Source organism: Aquila chrysaetos, chromosome 16 (assembly GCF_900496995.4).
Source record: "Aquila chrysaetos chrysaetos chromosome 16, bAquChr1.4, whole genome shotgun sequence".
Lineage (NCBI taxonomy): Eukaryota > Metazoa > Chordata > Aves > Accipitriformes > Accipitridae > Aquila > Aquila chrysaetos.
This window is the reverse complement of record NC_044019.1, coordinates 2,511,883-2,532,841: the sequence shown is the minus strand read 5'-3', so window position 1 is coordinate 2,532,841 and position 20,959 is coordinate 2,511,883. Positions and strand designations below refer to the sequence as shown.

General features: G+C 46.5%; 1 protein-coding gene across 5 annotated transcripts; it reads right to left on the bottom strand.

Moving 5' to 3' along the window:
* Window positions 1–59: 59 nt before the first annotated feature.
* SMAP2 (small ArfGAP2) lies at window positions 60–19,412 on the bottom strand. 5 transcript variants are annotated; one of them, XM_041129374.1, is made up of 11 exons: window positions 19,229–19,343; window positions 14,561–14,668; window positions 5,626–5,759; window positions 4,986–5,071; window positions 4,101–4,179; window positions 3,643–3,729; window positions 3,091–3,172; window positions 2,465–2,580; window positions 2,182–2,347; window positions 1,600–1,922; window positions 60–1,186 (listed from the first exon to the last, which is right to left on the bottom strand). In XM_041129374.1, exons 4-11 carry the CDS (start codon window positions 5,066–5,068, stop codon window positions 1,061–1,063), a joined length of 1,062 nt encoding a protein of 353 aa, XP_040985308.1. In that variant the 5' UTR covers window positions 5,069–5,071; window positions 5,626–5,759; window positions 14,561–14,668; window positions 19,229–19,343; the 3' UTR covers window positions 60–1,060. The 5 variants fall into 5 exon arrangements, with proteins under 5 accessions (XP_040985308.1, XP_040985305.1, XP_029894417.1 ...); XM_041129371.1 differs by lacking the exon at window positions 14,561–14,668 and having other exon boundaries at window positions 19,229–19,411; XM_030038557.2 differs by lacking the exon at window positions 14,561–14,668 and having other exon boundaries at window positions 2,465–2,565; window positions 19,229–19,410.
* Window positions 19,413–20,959: the final 1,547 nt, after the last annotated feature.

Here is a 20,959-nt window from a genome sequence, read left to right as displayed (position 1 = left end):
ACCAATGGCAGCAGTGTTTAACACAATCTGTTACACTGTTTAAAAACAAGGTAAGTCAGTTGAGGTTTCACTGCAATATTTTATTTGGGAATTTACATATACACAGGATAAAGTAGACCACAGAAGTCTGACTTCTTGCTCACGCTGATGAGTTTAAGCAGTTGTGTTCTACTGAAGATGAGAAAAGAAATCTGACCCACCCACTTCTTATGCCTAGATTAAAATGTCAAAAGCTAGCCAGAAACGGGTACCAGGATTACACAGGAACAAAAAAATATGAAAAAAGTATAAATTAGGATGTCATAGTCATTTTAAAAGTGTAAGAAAATTTGCAGTGGGCTCTCAGCCCTTGATAAGTTAACTCTCAGTTAGATTGTTAAAAGTTAAATACATCAATACCACACATTAGACAGAAAAGCCACTCTGAAGTGCAAGTTTCACATTCCAAACAGCTTGCCCCCACACTGTGCGAGAATCCTGCTTGCTCACGGGGGGAGGGAGAGGGGTCTTCAAAATGACTTTGGTTCCAATGAGGGTTGGCGAGCCAAGCACAGCGAGGCCTCAGCTCCAGAGAACTCCACTCAAGGGAAGAGGTAGCAAGGCTTGCTTGCCCCTGGGCTTGGGTTAAAATCCAGTTCCTCAGCACCAAACAATGTTTCCACCCCTCCGCTAACTAAAACCCCTACTAATACTAGAGTTTAAGTGATTCTTAAAAGGCCTGACATTACAGGCAGTATTAAGCACAGATTTCCCAAGTTCCTCAGTCACACCTCTGCTAAGATATCCAGCAGGACATTAAGTGCTACCCAGAAGCATTAGTGGAGGTTTGTGCAAGGAGGGGGTCCACCCCAGAAGTGTGCATTGACTGTGCTAAATACAGGGGAGCTCATGTTCTGATCACTGAGGTTTCACCATGTCTGACAGTGAAAAGGCAGAGATGGGTCTCAGTTATGGAAAGAGGTTCAGGCTGGGCAGCCAGCCAGAAAGAAAAACCCTGAATGTCTCATGGAGCAGTTTTGAAGAACAGAACAGAAGGCAAAAATGGTCACAACGCAAGGGATCATTTCCACATCGGAGTGCTGAGGGACTGATTGCTTCCCTGGGCACCTCCTCCACCCATTGACTGTCCATATCCCATCATGCCATTAGCTCCATAGAAGTTCATCCCAGCCATCTGCTGGGTCATCTGCAAAGGGGAGAGGAGAGAAGTCAAGGCTACGTCAAAGAGACTGCCAGCCCACAGCAGTCAAAGGTAAAACTCTGGCTCCCCAACACATTACAGGCTTAAGCAAGTTCTTCTAAAGAGTTACGGTGAACAGAAGTCACTGGCTTCTCAGGTGTATGCCCATCTAGCAAGCTGAGGAAGTTTTCCTTTTAGCTGATGTTGCACTGATTTTTGTTTTCCACCAAGCACTGAGACCTCTGAACAAGTTACTCCTTTGTGATCCCTTGGTTTGCCTGCAGTGTCAGCAGACCTCACCCAACCCCAGGAGCCAGGCTATAAAAGCACTGAAGTCTTCCAGTCACGGGCTAGGTTTAACTGCATGTGCCTCCCCTGCCCTCCACCCGCCTTTGGGTCAGCAGAAGATCACACCTCACCTGAGCGATGTTCCACTGAAGCTGCTGTGCTGGCTGCACACCATAGACAGGCTGGGGAACTGCTGCCATGCCAGCTACGTAGCCAGCTTGCTGTGCAGCCATCATCCCATTGGGGACACCAATGACAGCTGCCTGCACATTACCCACATATCCAGCTGGTATGGCCATGGGAGTCACCACCCCTGCAGCTCCAGGCTGGGCCATCATTCCCACTGATGGTGCCATCATGCCTCCCATCATGCTGCTGGAGGGGGCTACTCCTGGAAAGCTGGTATATGCTGCCGCAGGATACGCCATCTGAGCTGGGGCCATGAACATTGCTCCTAGGAAAAGGCAGAGAAGCAGTGAAGGGAAGAACTGCTGCATTCATTGTCAGGGGCTGAAACGCTGACCCTCAAATCGGACACTACCACACCATTCACTTGGCCATCACATCCAGACTAAGCTGCTCATTATGCTACTCACCAGTTCTCAAGAAGGACCACCTACATTCCCACATCTTTGCTTGTCAGCCATCAGGACACCCCACCCACTCTGAATTAGTGTACTGCCATTCAACAGCTCTATTCTGAGATCTGTTACCTTGTGCAGGCAGCTGAGGTGTTTGAGAGCCGTACAAGGACAGGATAGAGTCTTTAGAGAGCTGCTTCTTCCCCACTTCCTCCCCTTTGCCTCCTGGCTCAGGGAAGAGATTCAGGTTTTCGGGAACAGAACCAGCACTTCCAGACGTTGGCATAGAGCCAGTGACCTGAGACAGAGACAGCACAAGTGCAACAGCTGCATTCAGCACTAGGGGAAGACACAGATCATCACCTCATTCAAGCACCTAACTAGGCTTTGTCAAGCACTGACGTTCCCCACTTACCTTCCTGGAGTCAGAGTTTGATCCCACCGACGCGAAAAGATCAAGATCCTTCTCTAAGCTGCTAGGCCTGCCGTTTGTAACGGTGGTTGTCACAGGAGCGTCTGGGAGAGACAAAGCTGTGATGGATGTTCACGCAGATGGCCTCAGGCTGAGGGGCAGCCTCCTTGCCCATTATGCAGTTTGCACATACGCCACTCAACCCAGTGACCTGACCTGTAACCTACTTTAGCCAACACATATTGCCAGCTCTTTGCTCGACCTTCTGGTGCTGAGAAGGAACTGGCTCAGGACCAAGGAAGTGCGCTGCACCATATCTGTCCTGTTAACCTCAGAGTAGCCAGGAGCCACACTGTGTCTGGAGACCACTATAGCTGCTCCTGTAATACTATAGGCACAACCACTGCACCAGCATAAAGGAAAAACATAAGGAAAACCGTTTCTGCTACAGTGCTGAGCACTGTGCTTGAGTTGCACTGGAGTAGTTTAAGCAAAACACTCTAGTATTCCTACCAGCTCTTGTTCATCTGACATAGAAAATAAGTACTAAAAGCCCATCATATTCACAAGATCAAAGGTGGTGGATAGGGTCATTGTAACAAGCGCAATAAGGCTGGAAGGGCTCTTACCAAGTCCTAGCAAGTCCATTACTGGTTCAGTAGATTTAGGAGAACTTTTTCTAGACTGCTGCGTTTCTTCTTTCTTTTGAGGCTAGGGAAAAAGAACACCAGAAGTCTTGTTCAAATTTTGGTTTTACTCCGATACATTAGAGGCTTTAATGAGAGATTAACCCTTAAAATCCTTTTTTCCAGTGGACTTAAGTGCTTCCAAAGTGAACAGAATTTCAGAGCGAGTATTACACGGTTGTTTTATTGTCCCATTATGTTGGAACCCACTGTCAAATTCAAGCATGCTCTAAACTAGGAAAAAAGTAGCCGCTCAAGCTGGAAAGCTAAGCAGGGAGTAGCTGGATTCCAATCTGCTCTCCACTGCAAGGCAGAACACATCTGCTTAGTATCTGGTTGAGCAGAGAAAAACAAGCTACTACCATCACTCTGACTCAATGCATCCACTGCTATGACTGAGGCCAGAAAAAATGCTTCCATATCAAGCTGGATTACCTCTGTTCTGCTTGAGAGAAGTCTTTACAATTGATCCATGACCATGTCTTTTGGTCTTACCATTTTCACCTTCTCAAAGATGATAGGTTCCAGTTTTCTTTCTGATACTGTCTCATTACTCCTTTTCCATTTGTCATCCTTTTCTTTCTGTAAGGAAAAAAACCCACTGACATGAGAATCAAAACTCATGTCATCATACGAAGAGAAAGTTCATACAGAGCTTTACACGATGCTGTTACTGATCTAAAAAACCTCAAAGATACAGCTAAAGACCTATATTTGAATCTAGTCCTGCTTTGAGCAAGGAGCTGGACAAGATGGCCTTCAAAGGTCCCCTCCAATTTAAATTCCTTCCACAGAATGACTGAAGGCAATCAGCCTTGGGGAAGAGATTAGTCACTAATACAGGAAACGTTTAAACTGTCTATTTTCATAAAGTCACTGCTTACTCATAAGACAGACATACACTTATATCTTAACATGTGTTCAAGCTTCCATAGAAGTGATTACAAACTAACCCTAAATGCATTGATGTCAATACTTCGGTCCATGTATTTCTTCTTTTCGTATTTATCCCGAATGAAGCTCTCCACGGCTCTGCAAGCAGCTTGTTAAAGACAAATGATTCAAGAATAGAAGACTTACGTATATTATTTGACATGTGGATACAAGGTACAAGCTGTAACTAAACTAATGACTGTTTAAAGAGCATTTCCAGCAGTAACTTTCTTAAAATAATTTAGTGTTGGATCCAACTACTTTAGCTACTCAACTTTTGCCCTTGGGTTATTCCAAGCATGATGGTGCTATAAGAGGTACATTAAATCAGGGCTTAAACTCCTAGTGTATTCTCTTCACTGATGTATATTTACTTCAACCATCACTCACATACAAAACCACCTCAGCCACCAGCTTAAGACAAAAGAGATGGTAGAGTGGTGCTCCTGTGTTTCTTTAGGTTCACATCACTATACCCCTGTTGCACCTGGCATCTAGAAACCCTCCTCCTGTAAGGTAAAAGTTACAGCTTAATTTTTCAGAAGTGTTAAACCTTTTTATCTGTCACTACTGAGAATTTGAAATGCTCAGAACTTTTGAAAGTCAACCCTCCTATTTGCCACAGACTCTAAAGTGCATCTCACGCAATAGCTTCAGGTTGTAACATTTGAGTTCCAGTTCTCCACCCTTATAGCTCAGAAGCAATCCTTTTAGCTTTCTTCTGCTTTGTTCTGTAAGCAAGCAGCCTGTGGGTGAAGCAACACTCAGAGGGTGCCCAGCTAGGAACTCATTCTCACAGCTGATGCCCAGGCACATGAAGCTAAACCTCCTATGCAAGGAGTGCAGCTACAAAGCAACAAGATGAAAAGACTCTGTTTCCCCAGCAGCAAAGGAAGAAAGGATGCTGATCTGTTTGAGGTCGCCTGAAGTTCTCTGGCAGGTAGGCTTCATAAAGACGATTTGCTTTTCCATTTCCCATCTCTTGCATGCACTGCAATTCAAAAGAATTCTTGAACTGTTTGTTTCACAGACATTAAAGCTCTCACACATACTAGCATGCCAGGCTACCAAGCAAGAGTCTATGCGTGTTAACTAGAAGGCACGTGTCGACTTTTGAAGTCTGTTCTGTACCTGAAAGCTACTCTTCAGGCTTTTGGTGCAAGCCTACTGCCTGGGAATCCCTGATGCAGTTGCTATGACCCCCCCCCCGCCCAATACAATTAGCCAATCCTAAGCACCACAGCACAATATTTATTCAAAGACAAGATAAATATCACGTTAGCAATCTAAACTCGAGGTGGGCAGCAGCTCCAACTCCAGTCAACAGCAGCCTTTGGCAATTTTACAGAAACTTGCAGAGCATTTGTCTACCCTCTGATGTTTGCTGAGCCTGAAATTATGACATTTCCCCTCCCAATCTAACCTAGCTTGATATCTTCTTCCTGCTTCGCTTCCCACATCTTTGCCATATTCAGACTTTGTTTACTTCCAAGTTTATGAAGCCCCACTAACAGAACAACACTGTTCATGTTTCATTCGCGTTACCTGTATCTGTTCTTGTGTCCACTGGTCAAGATTGACAGATTTCACTCTGGATATATGAACTCCTAGGTTCCTGTGGATCCCAGCACAACGAATACAGATGAATACACCGATATTCCAGGATGCCCATCGTGGCCCTGCAAAGAGATAGAAGCATTTCACACCATCCAGTCAACCTGTAGTTGCCTTGAGCAACTGAGAAACTGTACCAAGTGAACTGGGACTGAGATGTTTACATTTTCACCCAGATTAGAAATTGGAATTAGACATCAGCAGGATGTTTAAAGGTTGTCTACCAATCATTATACTTAATCCTAGTATTTTATTGCCTCCCTCTTCCATTTTGAGAGCTCTATGCAAGACAAACAACTCTAAGAGGAGGAGGGAATAAAATAGGCATTCAAACCACCCAAGACACTACAAACCCTCTGATTTCATCTTGAAGCAATGTAACAGCCATGTCAAGATAAGTCTGTGTTCCTGCTTTAGCAATGGAGAATCTTTCTCTGATAACCTTATTGCAGTGGAGTCGGCTCCAGAATATTCACTACTGCTCTAGGAAGAGCAGCATAAAATACTCAGCATTTGACAAACAGACTGCATCATCAAATCTTCTCAGTCTTATGCAGGAAGCTACAGCTGAGTAAGGAGAGCAGCACAGACAAAGCCCAGTACTTTGGCCACCAAAAACGCAGAGCCAGGGGCAGAACCCAGGTTGCAATCCTGGCACAAGACCGATTAACAGTTCACTCCGCAGTTTCTACAGCTCTAATCAGATTCACGGTTTGCATGCGGCTTTCAGACAGGCAGGAGAGCTCCAAGGTGTAGAAGGGAGATCATGCCAGGGGAAAAAAACCACAAGGGAAAGATTAACAAGCTTAGTTTTACTCACTGCAAACAGATATCTGAAGGAAACCCAGCAGTGCATTACCAAGGGGACGGCAGAGGTCCACAGGCACTCCCACCACTCACAGACCCCCTCCCAGCCAGGGCAAACAGACCCTGGCCACTGAAACCCTCAGTCCCGCTGAAGGAAGACCAGCTTCAGAAGTAGTCCTCTGCAGTGCAAGACAAGCAGGTTTTAAAACTAAATCATCTGGCTAGAGCTGCCAGCCAGCCACACAGTTAACGTGGCCAGCTTTCACCATGGGTTGGATATCACTGTCCGCGGGTAACTGGCCAAAGCGAAGCCACATCCTGAATAAGGGACTCGATAGCCTCCAATAAACTGTGCTAGCCCTTTTTATAGGCATTACTGCAGATGAAGAGTTATTCTGTCTTTTCTTGCCACAGTTAAAATAGCAAGCCTCAAAGCTAATGAGACTAAGGTGGGAGGGGGAAGAGGGGGAAAGTGTAATTTCAAAGCCCTAAAAAAGCAGCACTGTATTTGACTCTCCTAGATATGCTAGATGGTTGTTAACAGTTTAATTCCTACAGGAAAGTCTAGAGTATCCTGAGGGATTTGGTGCTGCTAATGCAATCAGTGGCTCATGGTGCCTTCCAAGGCAAAGGCATGCAATCTCTAACTTACCTCCAATACCTATTCCAGCTAACTCATGTTATGATTTTTCAAGTCTTTATTAAGTCTTCTGTTCTGTCCTGCCATTGCTTTCTGCTTTTTCACTAGAAGAGTGGCCCTTGAGAATGGTATTAATTTAATAAAGCTGATGAAAGTCACTTCCCAGCTTAGGAACAGCTCTTGGTGAAGACCTTAATAGAAGCATATTCTTGCCTATACTTCAGTTTCTTTATTATACCTACCAAAATCTAGGACTGAATGCATCAAAGCAGGGGCCCATACTTTTAGCAGCACCTAAGTATGCCACTTACATAGTAAGGCATGGGAATAAAAGGCTTGTTCAGTGTAGCACACCAAGGTGAAGCCAGGAACCCTGATCCTTCATTTGATTTATTTGTGGAGGTCTCTCTCAGATACACCCTGAAGGCTATAACGTGAGACTGCCAGCAGGATTAAGCATGAGATTCAAGGTTAGATATAAACTCTAGATATATTTAGCCTTTCGAGGACTAAAAGGATTAATAGTCAGCTAGATACTACATCAGGGCTGTAGTAATCAGCTCACTGGTTTGTCACATGTGCTAGCTCAAGCCACTGCAACCTCCTACCCTGCGATACCACATAAGAGAATGACTCAGTGGTACAGTCTGTTATACCCAGCCTGCTTTAGTGTTACTTCATTTGTGATGCAGGATCTGAAACAGCAAGGGCTGAGTACAGGAATAACAGCTGACCATTGCTGCAACTTGTAGATCCCAGCTCTGGAAGACCCCAGTACTGAAGCACCTTCATTATGCCAGTGAATATTTTAAAAAGTAATACATAGGCTTTCAAAATCATCCTAGCAGCTAGCATTTGGTTTGGTGATAAACACATATTATACGACAAAGGGTAGTTGCCTTCACTGATGCTTATTCCAGCCAGGGTTTAGGCATCCTTGCAGGGCCAGTAAGTGCCATAAGAAAGGCTTCAGATCTACAGACTAAAGGAAATGCCAGAAGTTTGGGGATGTGGGGTTGTTTTTGTCCACAGCCAGGAGGAAGATGGTGATCCCAGAAGTTCAGCAGTCTGCTCTCTGACCTGGTGGTGACTCTAGAGCCACACAAGCAGGATATTTGGACAGTTCTCCGAAACGCTGTCTGAAGTCCGCAGCCAGCTCCACAGTTCTGCAAGGCACATGAATTTGAACTCTAGAACTGAGCACCCCATGCTTTTGCACATAACTAGTAATTTCTTTAGCCTAGTTACACAGCCCTGTATTCTATCAACACTATAATAGAGAAAAAAAAAAAAAAAGAGGAACAAGATACAGCTACACCCCTCAAGAGTGAAAAGCTACTTTAAGATAAGCAGCTGCACAAGAGAACCACTTGCCTCTACAGCAGTGAAGGGTTGACACGGCAAGGTGCAATACAACAGGGAAAGAGTTGCTGCTTGAATAATCTCTGCTGAGCAGGCCAGTAGCCTGTTGGCAGCAGTGTGAGGCATATTAAATTTGTCCGGCTGAATAAAACTCCAAATAACTTCACGCTCATTAAAATTATCATTTGGTGCCTTGGGCAGTGAGGAACACTACAGGGTTTCTTTTGTTGAAAGCAAGGGTATCCCAAGCAAGACAGCCTGTCCTAACCAGGCTGCCACCAAGGAAGCAGTGGGCCAAAGCCCAGATGTCCCAGTTAGGCTGGGTCAGATGTAACATGCAGAGGCACCAGCCCAAACACACACTCTTACTAGACCTTCAGCTTTGCTCGTATCTAATGCCCCCAACCATTAAGGTAAACCATCATTTTTACCATTTCATTTCTTATAAAGCACTTAGTTTTGTGGGCAAGGGGGAATGGGTTTTGATGCAAATGTAAACAAGCCTCCCACTTCCCTCTTTTGACACCACAATGAAGGAGCTTGCACTAGAAATCACACAAGAAATTGCCCAGTAAAGATCTGGCTGGGAAGAACTTTGTACAGTCATTTCCTCAGTTTCACATGCCATTTTCAAGGTGACTGACTTGCAGAAAGCCCCAGGTGGTATTTACAGATGTAAGTTCGGTCACACGTTGCAGCATTTAACTTCCTGAAAACTAAACCAAGCTGAAGACTGTACAGAAGCTACAGTGACTGAGCATTGACAGAAGGGGCAAAACGCCTTAGTAGAAGTTAAGGGCAAAACTTTTCAGAGAAAAATGTTTTTAGATCGGTAAGTCACTTTAGAGACCAACACAGCAGCATTTATCAGCATTGCTAGAGCTGCCGTGGAGCACTATCTTCCCTTGCAGCCTTTGTGCGCACCCTGACACTGACCACTAATTGCTTGCACGAGGGCACGGCACACCACAGGGAGCACTTTACCCTCTGGGTTCAGTGAATCATGGAAACTTACATGCAAAAGGTTTTAGGACAAGGCTAACAGAAACATTTAGCTTGTTAAACCACTAGAAAGAAACATGAAAGAAATTGTTCCTCGCATGAATGCTCTCACTAATGTTATAAAACTAGTTCCCTTGAGGCTGGCATCCTCGCAGCCACCAGATGGCTTTGGAGCTTAAGGCCTAAATGAAAACTCACCTCCCATATGCAAAACTGGGAATTTGCTGCAATGACAACCAGTATCAGACATGCAAGCCTGATGCTGCAGTCACTTTTGTTTCAGTATTATGGCTAATTTTAACATCCATGGTAAGCAAGTTACTTGGCACTAGCCTGAGCTGGGCATAGCTTGTTCTGCTCTGATTAAGCATCTCATGCCCCTGTACATCACCTCATATGGGCACAAATCCTTTCTGGAGAATGCCAACCATCTGCAGGTGAACATCAGATTAAAGAAAATGACAGTTTTCAGTAAGAATCAAAACATATTTAAGAGCCCAGCTATACACTCTGTTCTGGCACAATATTAAGGTTAGATCAGACCACCTTGGGATATATTCCTAGCCTGGCAGTGGTTGCAGGAAGATCACAAGCTTAAAAGCATCTATTGCGCAGCCAGTTTTCATTTTAGAAAGCTGCACTGAGTACTTGATTGTATTCCTAAGCGGGGATGCACCACCATCCTGCAGAGACTAGAAAGCTACATGTGAGAAACTCAGCTGCCCAGTCAGTGCTTCCATGAGACAGTTTCACAGCCTGTTTTATATCCCAGCCTGTCAAAATAAATACCGCATACCAAGCTGGTCATACCAGCTTAAGTTAGCATCTAAGCTGGACTCATTAATGCCTACAAGGACTGCCTGAATTATCTGCCCTTACTGAAAAGGCTCCCAATTCCCTTTAAAACCCCAGCACAGCATGGCTAGTCCACTTCACATCATGTCTTAGTCACACTTGCTGAAAGGTCACACCCTTGAGTGTTTTTAATCAAGGAATCCCAAAGGGATTCACTCCTCACCCTTTATTCAGGCCTTAGATTTTGGCTCAAGCTACTCATGCAAGTTTCTTCGGTAATAACCCTCCAGAAGGCATTTAAAAATAAAACAGAAGTTGGCTGCAAAGCCACTGCTCTTTTGAGAAGGAGGGTCAGGAAAAAAATAGATGCTTTCATAGGCAGGAAGGAGAGCACATCGCTATTCAAAGCCTAATGAAATATTCTTAGTGCAAACAATCATTTGACTCGCAGGCTCCCTGCCTGCAAGCACTCCAGCAAAAGCCCAGCTGTAACAGGGACATGTGCCTGCTCAGCCCATTGATCCCAGCTAACACTGCTACATGTGTTGGACTACAGCATCGTACAACCATCCCCTCTCAGCACGCACAGGGGAAGTGGATGTGGGAAATTCTCCTCGGAGCCAGATAATCCCTGCGAGATGACATTCACATCCTCTTGTACAAGCCTTCACCAGTACTTGGAAATTTCTCATCAAGTCAAAGTTGAAAAGCCCTACTTTTTGCTGAGCCAAATGAGGAAATAGCCAAGTATCCAAGAGTTTCCTTTGACTTGTGGTTTCCTTATTCTGGAAAGAGATTGCTTAATGACTTACTGAAATTCATTCCGCTCATAGAAGAGCTATGACAAAGGCTGTCTTACAAAACAACTTCCTCTGTTCTTTACTGTAGATGTCTGTTCTACAGTAGAATGTTCAGATTAGTTTGGGGAAACAAGGTAAACTCTGCTAGTGAGTAAAAAGCACAGTTAATTCAACTTCAAGATCTCTAAATTACACTATTTAGTTATTAGTACAGGCTAGTTAGTTACTGGCCTGAGCATGCATCCTAATGCAGGTTCGTGGACCTATCTGAGATTTGTGAAGCACTAATACCTGCTGTACCCCCAGATTTAGTACCAGACTAAGTTATCTGTGTAGTTTTCAGGAAGCCATTGGAACCCTGTGAAACAGGGATGCTAAAGCCAAAAAGCTCTGTAGCAAGGGAGTTTGATAAGGATATACGCCTAGTTAAGTAGTTTAGTGGCTCACAATTTCAACTTTATGCCATCCTTTGAAAGATGAAAGGGCTGTTTTCAGGGTTTTTCTTTGGCTTAGTTTTGGGGGGGGGGGGGGGGGGGTGTTCAGTAAAAGATTGCTGCGGTAATTATAGGCTTTAACCACTCTTTGCAGGAAAGAGGAAGAGCCAGAGGCATCTATGGGGGTTAAGAACATTGCTTTGGACAATAGCTTGGAGCTTTGCCTTAAAAATCTTCTTGGCTGCATGGGCAGCAACCAGTTTACTGTCTCCTTCCAAACCATAGTGTTTGCTACAGGTAAGGTACCTTACTGGCCAAGTCAGACCAAGCTGATTGGTGCCGGCTCCGTTTCCTCTCAGGAACAGGCTTTGTATCTTCCACAGTTTACCAGAAACACGTCACATTTGGGTGCCTGGTGGCCCTGAAGGCAGCTACACAGCAGCATTTGATCCAACTTTGAGTAATGGTAAGACTGCAGAAGCAGCCTTCAATGCACTTCTTATCATTGTTACCATCTTGTTCTTTGAAGAAGTGCTGTGATGATACAAACACAGATGGAGCAAGGTGGAGGAAATTAAAATAGATGCTGTGAACAGCAGGGTGGGTCCTTCCTGCTGTTTAAGAAAGTGATGTTTATTACTTCAGTAAATAAACTGTGAAAGTGACAATTTCAAGCAGATGCTATAATAAGAATCCATGCAAGAGGATTGGTTAACATTACCAATACTGGTGACAACACAGCCTAAAGATATAAAAATCAGTCAAGTTCCATGATCCACATATTTCCTGCGGTCACCAGGTTTTGACCAAAACTACACACTAGTCAGTCTTAGAAGTTGCTAGGGTAAAGGTAGCCGATTTCAAGGAGGCCTGAACTACCACGAAATGCAAAAAATTTAGGTGGTAGGTAAATACCATCCCTGTGCCCAAATACACATGTAAACAGAGCAGCAGGATGGAAACTACCACTACTATTTTACACCATCAAAATTCAACTTAGAATTTCTCCACCATCGAACCCTTACAAGAAGTCTTTAATTCTTCACTGCATGTTAAAAATATTTAGACCCTATCTTCAATCTCATTTGAGTTGTGGAGATATGTAGAAGTCACCGGATCCTTAAAATAGCTCCTAACAGAGGAAGGAGTCTGAGCTCCTGGGCCACTTTTTGCTTGAGAATCTCTTCAATTTCTAAAAGCTAGACATAAACTATTTTTCACTATCACAGTTACCAAAAAGGACTTGACATACCTAAGGGCATAACCTGGCCAGTAAGGAATGGCAAGTTTTGCCAAAAATAGAGGTAAGCAGTTTAACAAGGCACCAAAGGTCTGATTGTAGCACAGGTAAATCCAGCTTCGCAGTCAGAGGAGGCTTTGCTCTAAGACAGTTTCTCTTAAAAGCTCAAAGTTTGTCCTAGATTTCCTGGGACACGTGAAGTAATCACTGTTCTGGATCAACCTGAAGGAGACCAAAGCTATTCTTTAGTCTCTAGTTGGTTTTGATAACCTACTTGCATTTTGAAAGATGAATTACCTTAAAACTGCAGAGGCATTTTCTGAAGAGGCTGGCACACAAGATCCTGAGTGTGTCTGATACCTTATGTAATTCCTCTGGCAGTTACTATAGGAACAAACTTTTACTAAAGTTGCAGCTATGCTCTGAGAATCACATGGCATTTTGGGGCCCTTAATTTATACCCTCTGCTACACAGCCACTCACTGCACAGGCTCTCCATTTCACAGCTGGGTCAATATAGCTGGTACAGAAGAACAACGCTATTAAAGCTGACATGGTTTGCTGAGATGCCCTCTGCTTGGAGGATTATCTTTGTTATCTATTTCTGGCAGATGTAGAGACATGCATCCATGTATGTGACTCAGAGCTCTGCGTATCTTTTCTTAAAGGGTATCTTCCTACAACTCTTAAGCACAAACCAATTCCAGACTAAGTCCCCACTGGAAAGGCTGAAGCTTTTTTCCTCACCTGGTGGCTTGAATGGGAAGTCACAACTTAGTTCAAGCAGGTGTACGTAGGGTTAGGCTCACAGCTAGACAGAGCTGTGCTCCCTCCCAGCTAGAGTGTCTTACACCATGGAAGCACTGCTCAGACTTCTCAGATGAAGATCACTAAGGGGTAAAGCCATTCTCAAAGACAAAGTTAATTTCTGAACTCTTACACTCACTTGAAATTAATACTGCTTTAGGCACAGAACTATTCCTTTCAGACCTGATTTTAGAAGGGTAGAACAGTTTAAAAGCAGAAAAGAAAATGTAGCAGTCATTAAGATAACTGCAGAATATTGTGACTGCAGCTAAGAATTAAAATGAGTATACAAGCACATATGCACCCCCTCTGGCAAGCTTCCATTACATAAGACTGAGCTTTCTTTTAATACCAGATTTTCTAAGGCAAGCTGAGAAGCTTTAGTCCTACCGCTTTGGTTTTTGAAGTCCACTGCAGGCAAACAGTATGCATCACTACCCACTGCTCAGTTTTCCCATAATGATAATTTCTTCATCACATGCAGTTGTTCTAGGCAGCTATTTAAAAAGTTACTCTTCATATTGCTCTTACTGAAAAGGAAATTCCGCTGCAATTCAATAGTCTGCTGATGGAGGAGTTGAGTCACAACAGATTTTTGTTGAATATTAGCAACATGTTTTATATTAATACTAGTTTGGCTGGACTAAACCAACTGTAATAAGCTAACTCCCCTGTTCCACTGGAAGTCATCCTCCCTTAACTACAGCTACTCTAGCCCCAAGCTTTTTGTCCTGCTCTTCCTGCTTCCCATCCAATATTAACCACCTCTTAACAGGTATTTTCAAAGTTCTACCCCTCTTTCAGAAAAGACTGCTCGAAGAATTAGATCTGGGTTTGTGTTGTGTTCGGCAACAAATAGTTTCCCATCTAACCATTAGAGTTAGAAGAAGGGGTTGATTTCAGCATGGAACCCACAGTTCTCACAAGACACAAGGGATGAAGGGAAGAGTCAGACAAATCAGGAGGAGCACAGGGCAACCTTAACTGATGGACAGAAAGAGCAGTCCTCGCTGGTGCTCCCTGGGGAGGAACCTGCCGTTCCGACGTCAACGAAACTGGATCCAAGGAGCCTGTTGGATAGATAGGACTGGAAGAGCAGAGGGGAAGAGTTTGGGAGAAGGAGAGAATCAAATAGAATTAGCTGTACGTTACACAAGTTCAGCACAGAGCTTTAGAGTCAGAAACGCAGAGAAGAATCCAGTTAATATAAATGTTACTCAACACAAGACATTTCCCATTTACTGGAAGACATCTGAACACTTAGGTCAAGTCCAACTTGCACAGATTACACCACATCCCTCCATCTACATTGCAGTTTCAGCCTCCAGACTCATTTTGATGTTCAGCAGCATACCTTCTGACAGATACTCAATACAGTCAGACTGCTTGACACTCACGTTATCTTACACACATGAAACCACAACAGCAACACAACTGCTCTCAGAAGGCCCTTTGCCACAAGAAATGCACTGGTAGAAGAGATCCCACTCTCACTCATCAACAGTTTCTCTTTTAAGGCGTTTTGTTCAAGCGATTCATACAGCAAAGGCCTTCAAAAGGAGGATTTTGATAACTCATCACTCCAGCTTTTAGTGAAGACAGCCACTCAACCACCTTAGCCATGCTGGGCATTACCAAGGGGAGAGCTGCATCACTGCAGGTGGTGCAGTGCTGCTAGGACTCCATGCTGGATCATTGCTTTTGATCATTAATATTAGTATCATGATAGCATTCAGATCTGCATGTGAAAATCACTGAGATGCATAACCTTTGATAGCGCTTGCAAGGGGAAATGCGCTGTTCTGTTTGTACCTAACATGGCTAGATTATGTCCTGAAAGGCTGCCACTGAGCTCCCAAGTCATGTTTTGATCAAGTATTTAAGTCCCCTCTCACACACACATAAATTTTCTCTCCTAAGCTCCACTGCCAGAAAGCAGTCTAGCCACGCTCTGCTTTGGCACAGGTTGTACTACTTACTACCTGTCCACCCGCTTGTGATCAGATCACGCAGTTACTTTGCACAGAAAGTTTGCAATACAAAGAGGAAGCAGCAGGTGAGATATCTCGCCCAACTTCCTCCAAAACAAGAGCCTCTAACCACTGCAGTGTTTATTGTTGCGGAAGCAAAAACCACCCCGAGCTTACTTTCCCAGTTCCCTTGCCCTTTCTTCCCCTCCAACAGCTTAGACCCAGGACATTAATAGCTGTCTAGGGAAGCCATCAGGCTCACGCTTCTGCAGTTCTCCTTTCAGGCTCATCTGTGTAGCTCTTACAGAAAAGTTATGCAGAGAAAACACATGAAGCCATCACTGCCTCCAACAGCTTGTCAGAAGAAATGCCTTGGGAAAAGTCATGTGTCCCATGGAAGTTACTTGAATCCCAGACATAGGAGGGAAGGAGAATATATTGGAGAAACTAGTTCTCCCCCCTTTTCACACTTAAAGATACAAGTTGGACTAGGAATCACTTGTACGCACTGCCTGATGGAAAGCAAGTAATAACAAGAACACAGAAGATGACCTTCTCTCTAAGCAATCACTTTGATGAGGGCAGAGGAGGTGGAAGATACCCAGCTGTTTACCAGCACGGCATAGCAAACAAGAGCATGCTTGCTATACTGGTCCCAGAGTGCAGGGCCCAACCAGTAGTCAACATCAGAGCTGATGTTCCTGAAAACTAGACTTTTACCCTAACACTGAGAATTTCTGTAGAGCGTGAAATCAAGTGGGTACACACTAGCACTGCAGCTCACACTAACACGTACTGTAATCTCATTTAGTTCTGTATATAGAAGTGGAAAAAAATACAGTAATGAAACCCAGCAAGTAGCTAGGTCATTGGGAACAGGCATAATGGAAGTGTGGGTGGCATCTGAACAGTCTCTACCTATGTGTCATGCTAGCTTTGAAACGCTCAGATCAAGCGGCAAACCACTACAAAATTCAGTAACTCCAGCATAAAAACAGATGGTCAAAAGCCAGTGTTTTATTGTAAAGGTGTCTTGATAGGTGTTGTATGAGCTACCGGCTTCTTGCTCTGCCTTCAACTTTGTTGAAACTCATGCAAAAATCCTTATGATGTTGAACGTGAGCTGACAAAGAAGGAAGAAACACCACCTGCCATCACCAACTAACCCCCCCAGCATCATTTACTAACACCAACCAGATTTCAGCCATGACCTTGGCAAACTACTATTCACAGAACTGTACAGAAGTACACTCTTCGTGTCCCACCACTAGCGTAGCCAGACTTGCAATCGGCTAAAAACAGAGCAACAATCAGCTGTACAGAAAAGCAGCTACTCTTCCAGGTAGCGCTGGAAATGTTGAGGGAAGCCATCTGGAGCTAGCAAATACCACGTGGCCTCTCATTAGCACAGACTTGCAGAGAGTTTTAGTTATTAAGCCATATATCAAATAAAATGTGCTCTTTACTCTGCACAAGTACACCTGGGGCTCATTTCCATAAGCAAAGCAGAATGTTGCAGTTACTTTCAGTAGCAGTAAGAACATCAGCCCTTTCCTGCCATTGCTGCAAACCAGCTCCAGTGCCTTGCTGGGAGAACACGACACCAAGCCACAGTAACCAAAATGCAGCCCAATAAGATGCTTTGACTGGCACCAACTACCAGTCAGATACCTGGCTGAAGAGCTTAGTGCATATACACGCCCTGTGGCCACAAATACCGTATGTTGCCCTCAAGAATGAGATTTCACATCTCCATGAATCTCATTAGTACAGTGGATAATTATTTTGTCAGATAACCCAGTACAGCAGAAGCCTACTCCTCATGACTGATGCAGCCTATCTTCCCAGACTTCCCAGCAGCTTCCAGCTTTAGTGGCAATGCTGAACTGTACACTGACTTTTATGCATAATTAACTGGAATACTGCATTTCCAGAATGTACTATCAACAGGAGAAGCTATATAATCACATCAAAACAAGTAACCTGGAACTGTTATGAGAATTTGTTTCCATATTGTGTATATTACTGTCTCATGCCTCAAAAGACAAGATAAGACAGCTATTTTCGCCCTTAGCACTGGCATTAGGAGCCAAGAGATAAGGGATTTGCAAGCGAAAGGAACATTCTGCTCTCTGCCAACACCACCACGTTCAACCTACATGGTCAACCGAAGCCAGTGTGAGCCAAGTCTCAAAACATGCCATCTCCAAGATAAGACAGGTTGTTATGATGAGGTTACTGTGTTTTGGGTTTTTTTGGAGCAGGGCTGAAAACAAACCTTAACTTCCAATGTTGTTCAGCGGTGCTCTCCGCAGTTTTTAGAGGTCATACTGAGGTGACTAAGTCTCCCACTTACAGGTGGACATAGAAAGACAGCCGTTGTTCTGAGTTCATTTATTGCAGCTACTGGGAAACAAGCCTCAAGTTCAGATCTCCAATTCATTATAACAGCTCATTAAAATAGGATTTTAGGTAGGCATGGGCATAACCTTAACCCTTTTGCTACAGGAAAGTAAAGCATTTCACAGTAGCAAGCTACAGGAAGGCATCTGCATCACCATGGAACAAGTAACAGTTGTGTAATTAATTTGTTTTCTCTTGTAGAATTCAGACATTCACATCTGACTTCCTCTCTACACCACTCCACTCCTTTCTAGGAAAAGTAAGGGTCACAACATGCCTTGAAATCAATATTAAGTGGAAAAGGAAGCACAGGACAAAATATGAAATTCCTTCAGTGGTACTTGGTTCTGGGGCTAGGTTACAAATCCTTCCTTTTCCTTACACACTGCACCTTCAAATACTGCTCCTATCTGATTCTCTAGAGATGATCTGCTGCTCACGCTACAGCTCTGATTTACAGGATATTACTCCTCAGCCGGAATGCCCTCCAAAATTACGCAACACCAGCTCTCCAGGTTCCTCTTAATACAAGAGAGGCTTCTCCAGAAGAGCAGTCCCCACACGCCATTAAGTGTTTTCACACTGACATTTGAGATAAAGCCCCAGCGCAGTCAGAGAGCCGATGAGTTTCCATAAGCAGATCTTGGGCAGTTTTCTACTCGACTCACTTGCCGCCGAACGAGCAAGAGCTGCAGAAGCGGGCTTACGGAGGCACCAGGAGCGGTTTTTCTGACAGGAGCACTGCCAGCACAGCACGCCTGCTGTAACTAACAGTGAATGAAACTCTGCGGAAGCCAAATCTGGAGGGTTTTTTTGGTTTGGGGTTTTTTTTTTTCTTTTTCCAAATACCAAGCATCTGCTCAGTCAAAGGGGAAACCACCTCCTGTGCTACAAACCCCCAAACCGCCGGGGCCCCCGCTGCAGCAGCCTTCGGCTCTCCCTGCCAGCTCACGGGGAAGGCTGGGGAGCAGACCCGTCACCCCCCAAGGCCCAACCGGGCCTGTCCTCCCGGGGGAGGCGGCCCTCCTCCCGCCGCTGCAGCGACCCCCGGGGAGCTGCGGGGGGACGCAACGGGACACCGGAGGGCCCCAAGAGCCCACCGCCCCGGCAGCCAGCGGCGGGAGGGGGTGTGTGTGTGTGTGTGGGGGGGGGGTGTCAGCGCCCCGCCACACGCCGGTACCGAGGGGGGGGACAACCGAGCCGGTCCGGGCCCACCAGGCCCCGCCGCCCCCCCTTCCCTCAGCCAGCGCGGCTCGCGGGGAGGCCGCCGGTACCTTTGGCCTGGCAGTCGGCGCAGTACTTGTTCTCCTCCTCCACCAGCAGGCTGGCCAGCACCGCCTGGTACCGGTCCACGTCGCGAACCGACTTGCCCGTCATGGCGCGGCCGGCGCTGCCCGCCCGCGGGTCACGGCGCCGCCGCCGCCTCGGGCACTACGACGCTTCCTGCTTCCGGCCGGCGGCGGGGGGGCGGGGCAACGAAGGAGGGGAGGAGCCAATAGGGGCGCAGCGCCCGCGCTTTAACGCCTTCCCGCCCCTCTCTTCCCCCCCTCCCCACCCCGCCCCAGGCCCCTCCTCCTCGCCGTTGATTCGTCAACCTCGCGGCAACGCCAGCGGGAGCCAATCGGAGGAGGAGGGGCGGTGGCGGGGGAGAGGCATGAATGGGCAGGGTCACGTGACGGGCGGAGCTGGGGGCGTGGGGCTGCGGCGGCGGCGGCGGCTGGGGGGGGACGGGGGAGGGGGGGGTGAGGGGTGCGAGGATGGTGGTTGGGAGGGTTCGGCGTGCTGGGTGAGGAGGGTCTGGGTGCTGGGTGGGGGTGCAGGGGTGCTGGGTGGGGAGGGTCGGGTCTGGGTGCTGGGGGTTTGGGGGGTGCTGGGTGGGGAGGGTCTGGGTGCTGGGGGGGTTGGGGGTGCTGGGTGGGGGTTTGGTGGGGATGGCTGCGGGCTGGAAGGGGTGCTGTGGGGTGCGGGGGGTTGGGGGGGGGGTCCTGGAGGTGCTGGTTGGTGGTTTGGGGGTGCTGGCTGTGGGATGGAGGGGGGGCTGTGGGGTGCGGGGGGGTTGGGGGGGCTGAGCAGAGGGGGGCTCCCTGGAGGAGGCAGAGGGGAGAGAAGAAGGAGGACGAGGTCCCTGCTCAAGTGACTCCATCCCTGCCCGGGCCAGGCTCTGCCCCAGATCTCTGCCCCACGGAGGCGGCCATGGCTCCGGGCTGCCCCACGGCTCTCCTGGGGCCCTGGCCTGCAGCAGCCCGTGGGGCCGGGGCCGTGGGGGGGGCCCAGCTCCTCCTAACCCCATCTCTCACACTGTCCTGGCAGTCTGGGACACGGCACTGCCCAGGTCACTGCGGGCCCGATCCTCCCACCGCTCCTCTGGGGAGGGGGACCCCAAGGGCAGCGGGGCAGACCCTGCAACCCTCACCCCCAGGAACGTGGGGGGGACCACTGGTCAAAGGCAAGTGTTCCGGTTGGATCCCACGGTGAAATTAATGGGAGAGAAAAAGACTGAGTCTTTTAAACAAGATGGAGATCATAAACCAAACCCCGGTATTCCCGTGCTGAGGTGCTGGGGGGAGAATGTGAGAAACGGCAATACATGAAAAGGTGCAATCAAATGAGCAATGGCATCAAAAGGAGAAAAAAAAAAAGTCACTATGTAGTAATCTGAGAGACACTTGGAAATTACATAATTCTTCCAAAAGTGACACTCGTGTCCCAGAAAGGTGCTGGGCTCGCTGGCGGTGCTGGGACGCATCTGCCTCTGGCACAAGCAGAAATATCCCAGCAGCTCCATGAATGGTGAAGATCCAAATTTAGATGCTCTGAAAACAAGGTGCTCTCAGCCTAGAGCTAAAAGGAGTTTTGTCTCAGAACACCAGGTCTTGGTGGAAGCGCTTCCCTGCTGCCGCCGAGGTTCGGAGCAGCTTTCGCTGCCCGTCGGAGGAGCGGGGAGGGCAGGATCCCATCGGCCCTCCCTGAGCCGGGCTGGGACACAGGGCGAAAGAACCGGAGAG

Coding starts and splice junctions, on each gene's coding strand:
- SMAP2 (XM_041129371.1), bottom strand. CDS start 19,331: ATGACGGGCAAGTCGGTTCGCGACGTGGACCGGTACCAGGCGGTGCTG. Junction 2,348..2,464: donor CAAACTCTGACTCCAGGAAG/GTAAGTGGGGAA, acceptor TCTCTGTCTCAG/GTCACTGGCTCTATGCCAAC. Junction 1,923..2,181: donor ACCTCAGCTGCCTGCACAAG/GTAACAGATCTC, acceptor GCCTTTTCCTAG/GAGCAATGTTCATGGCCCCA.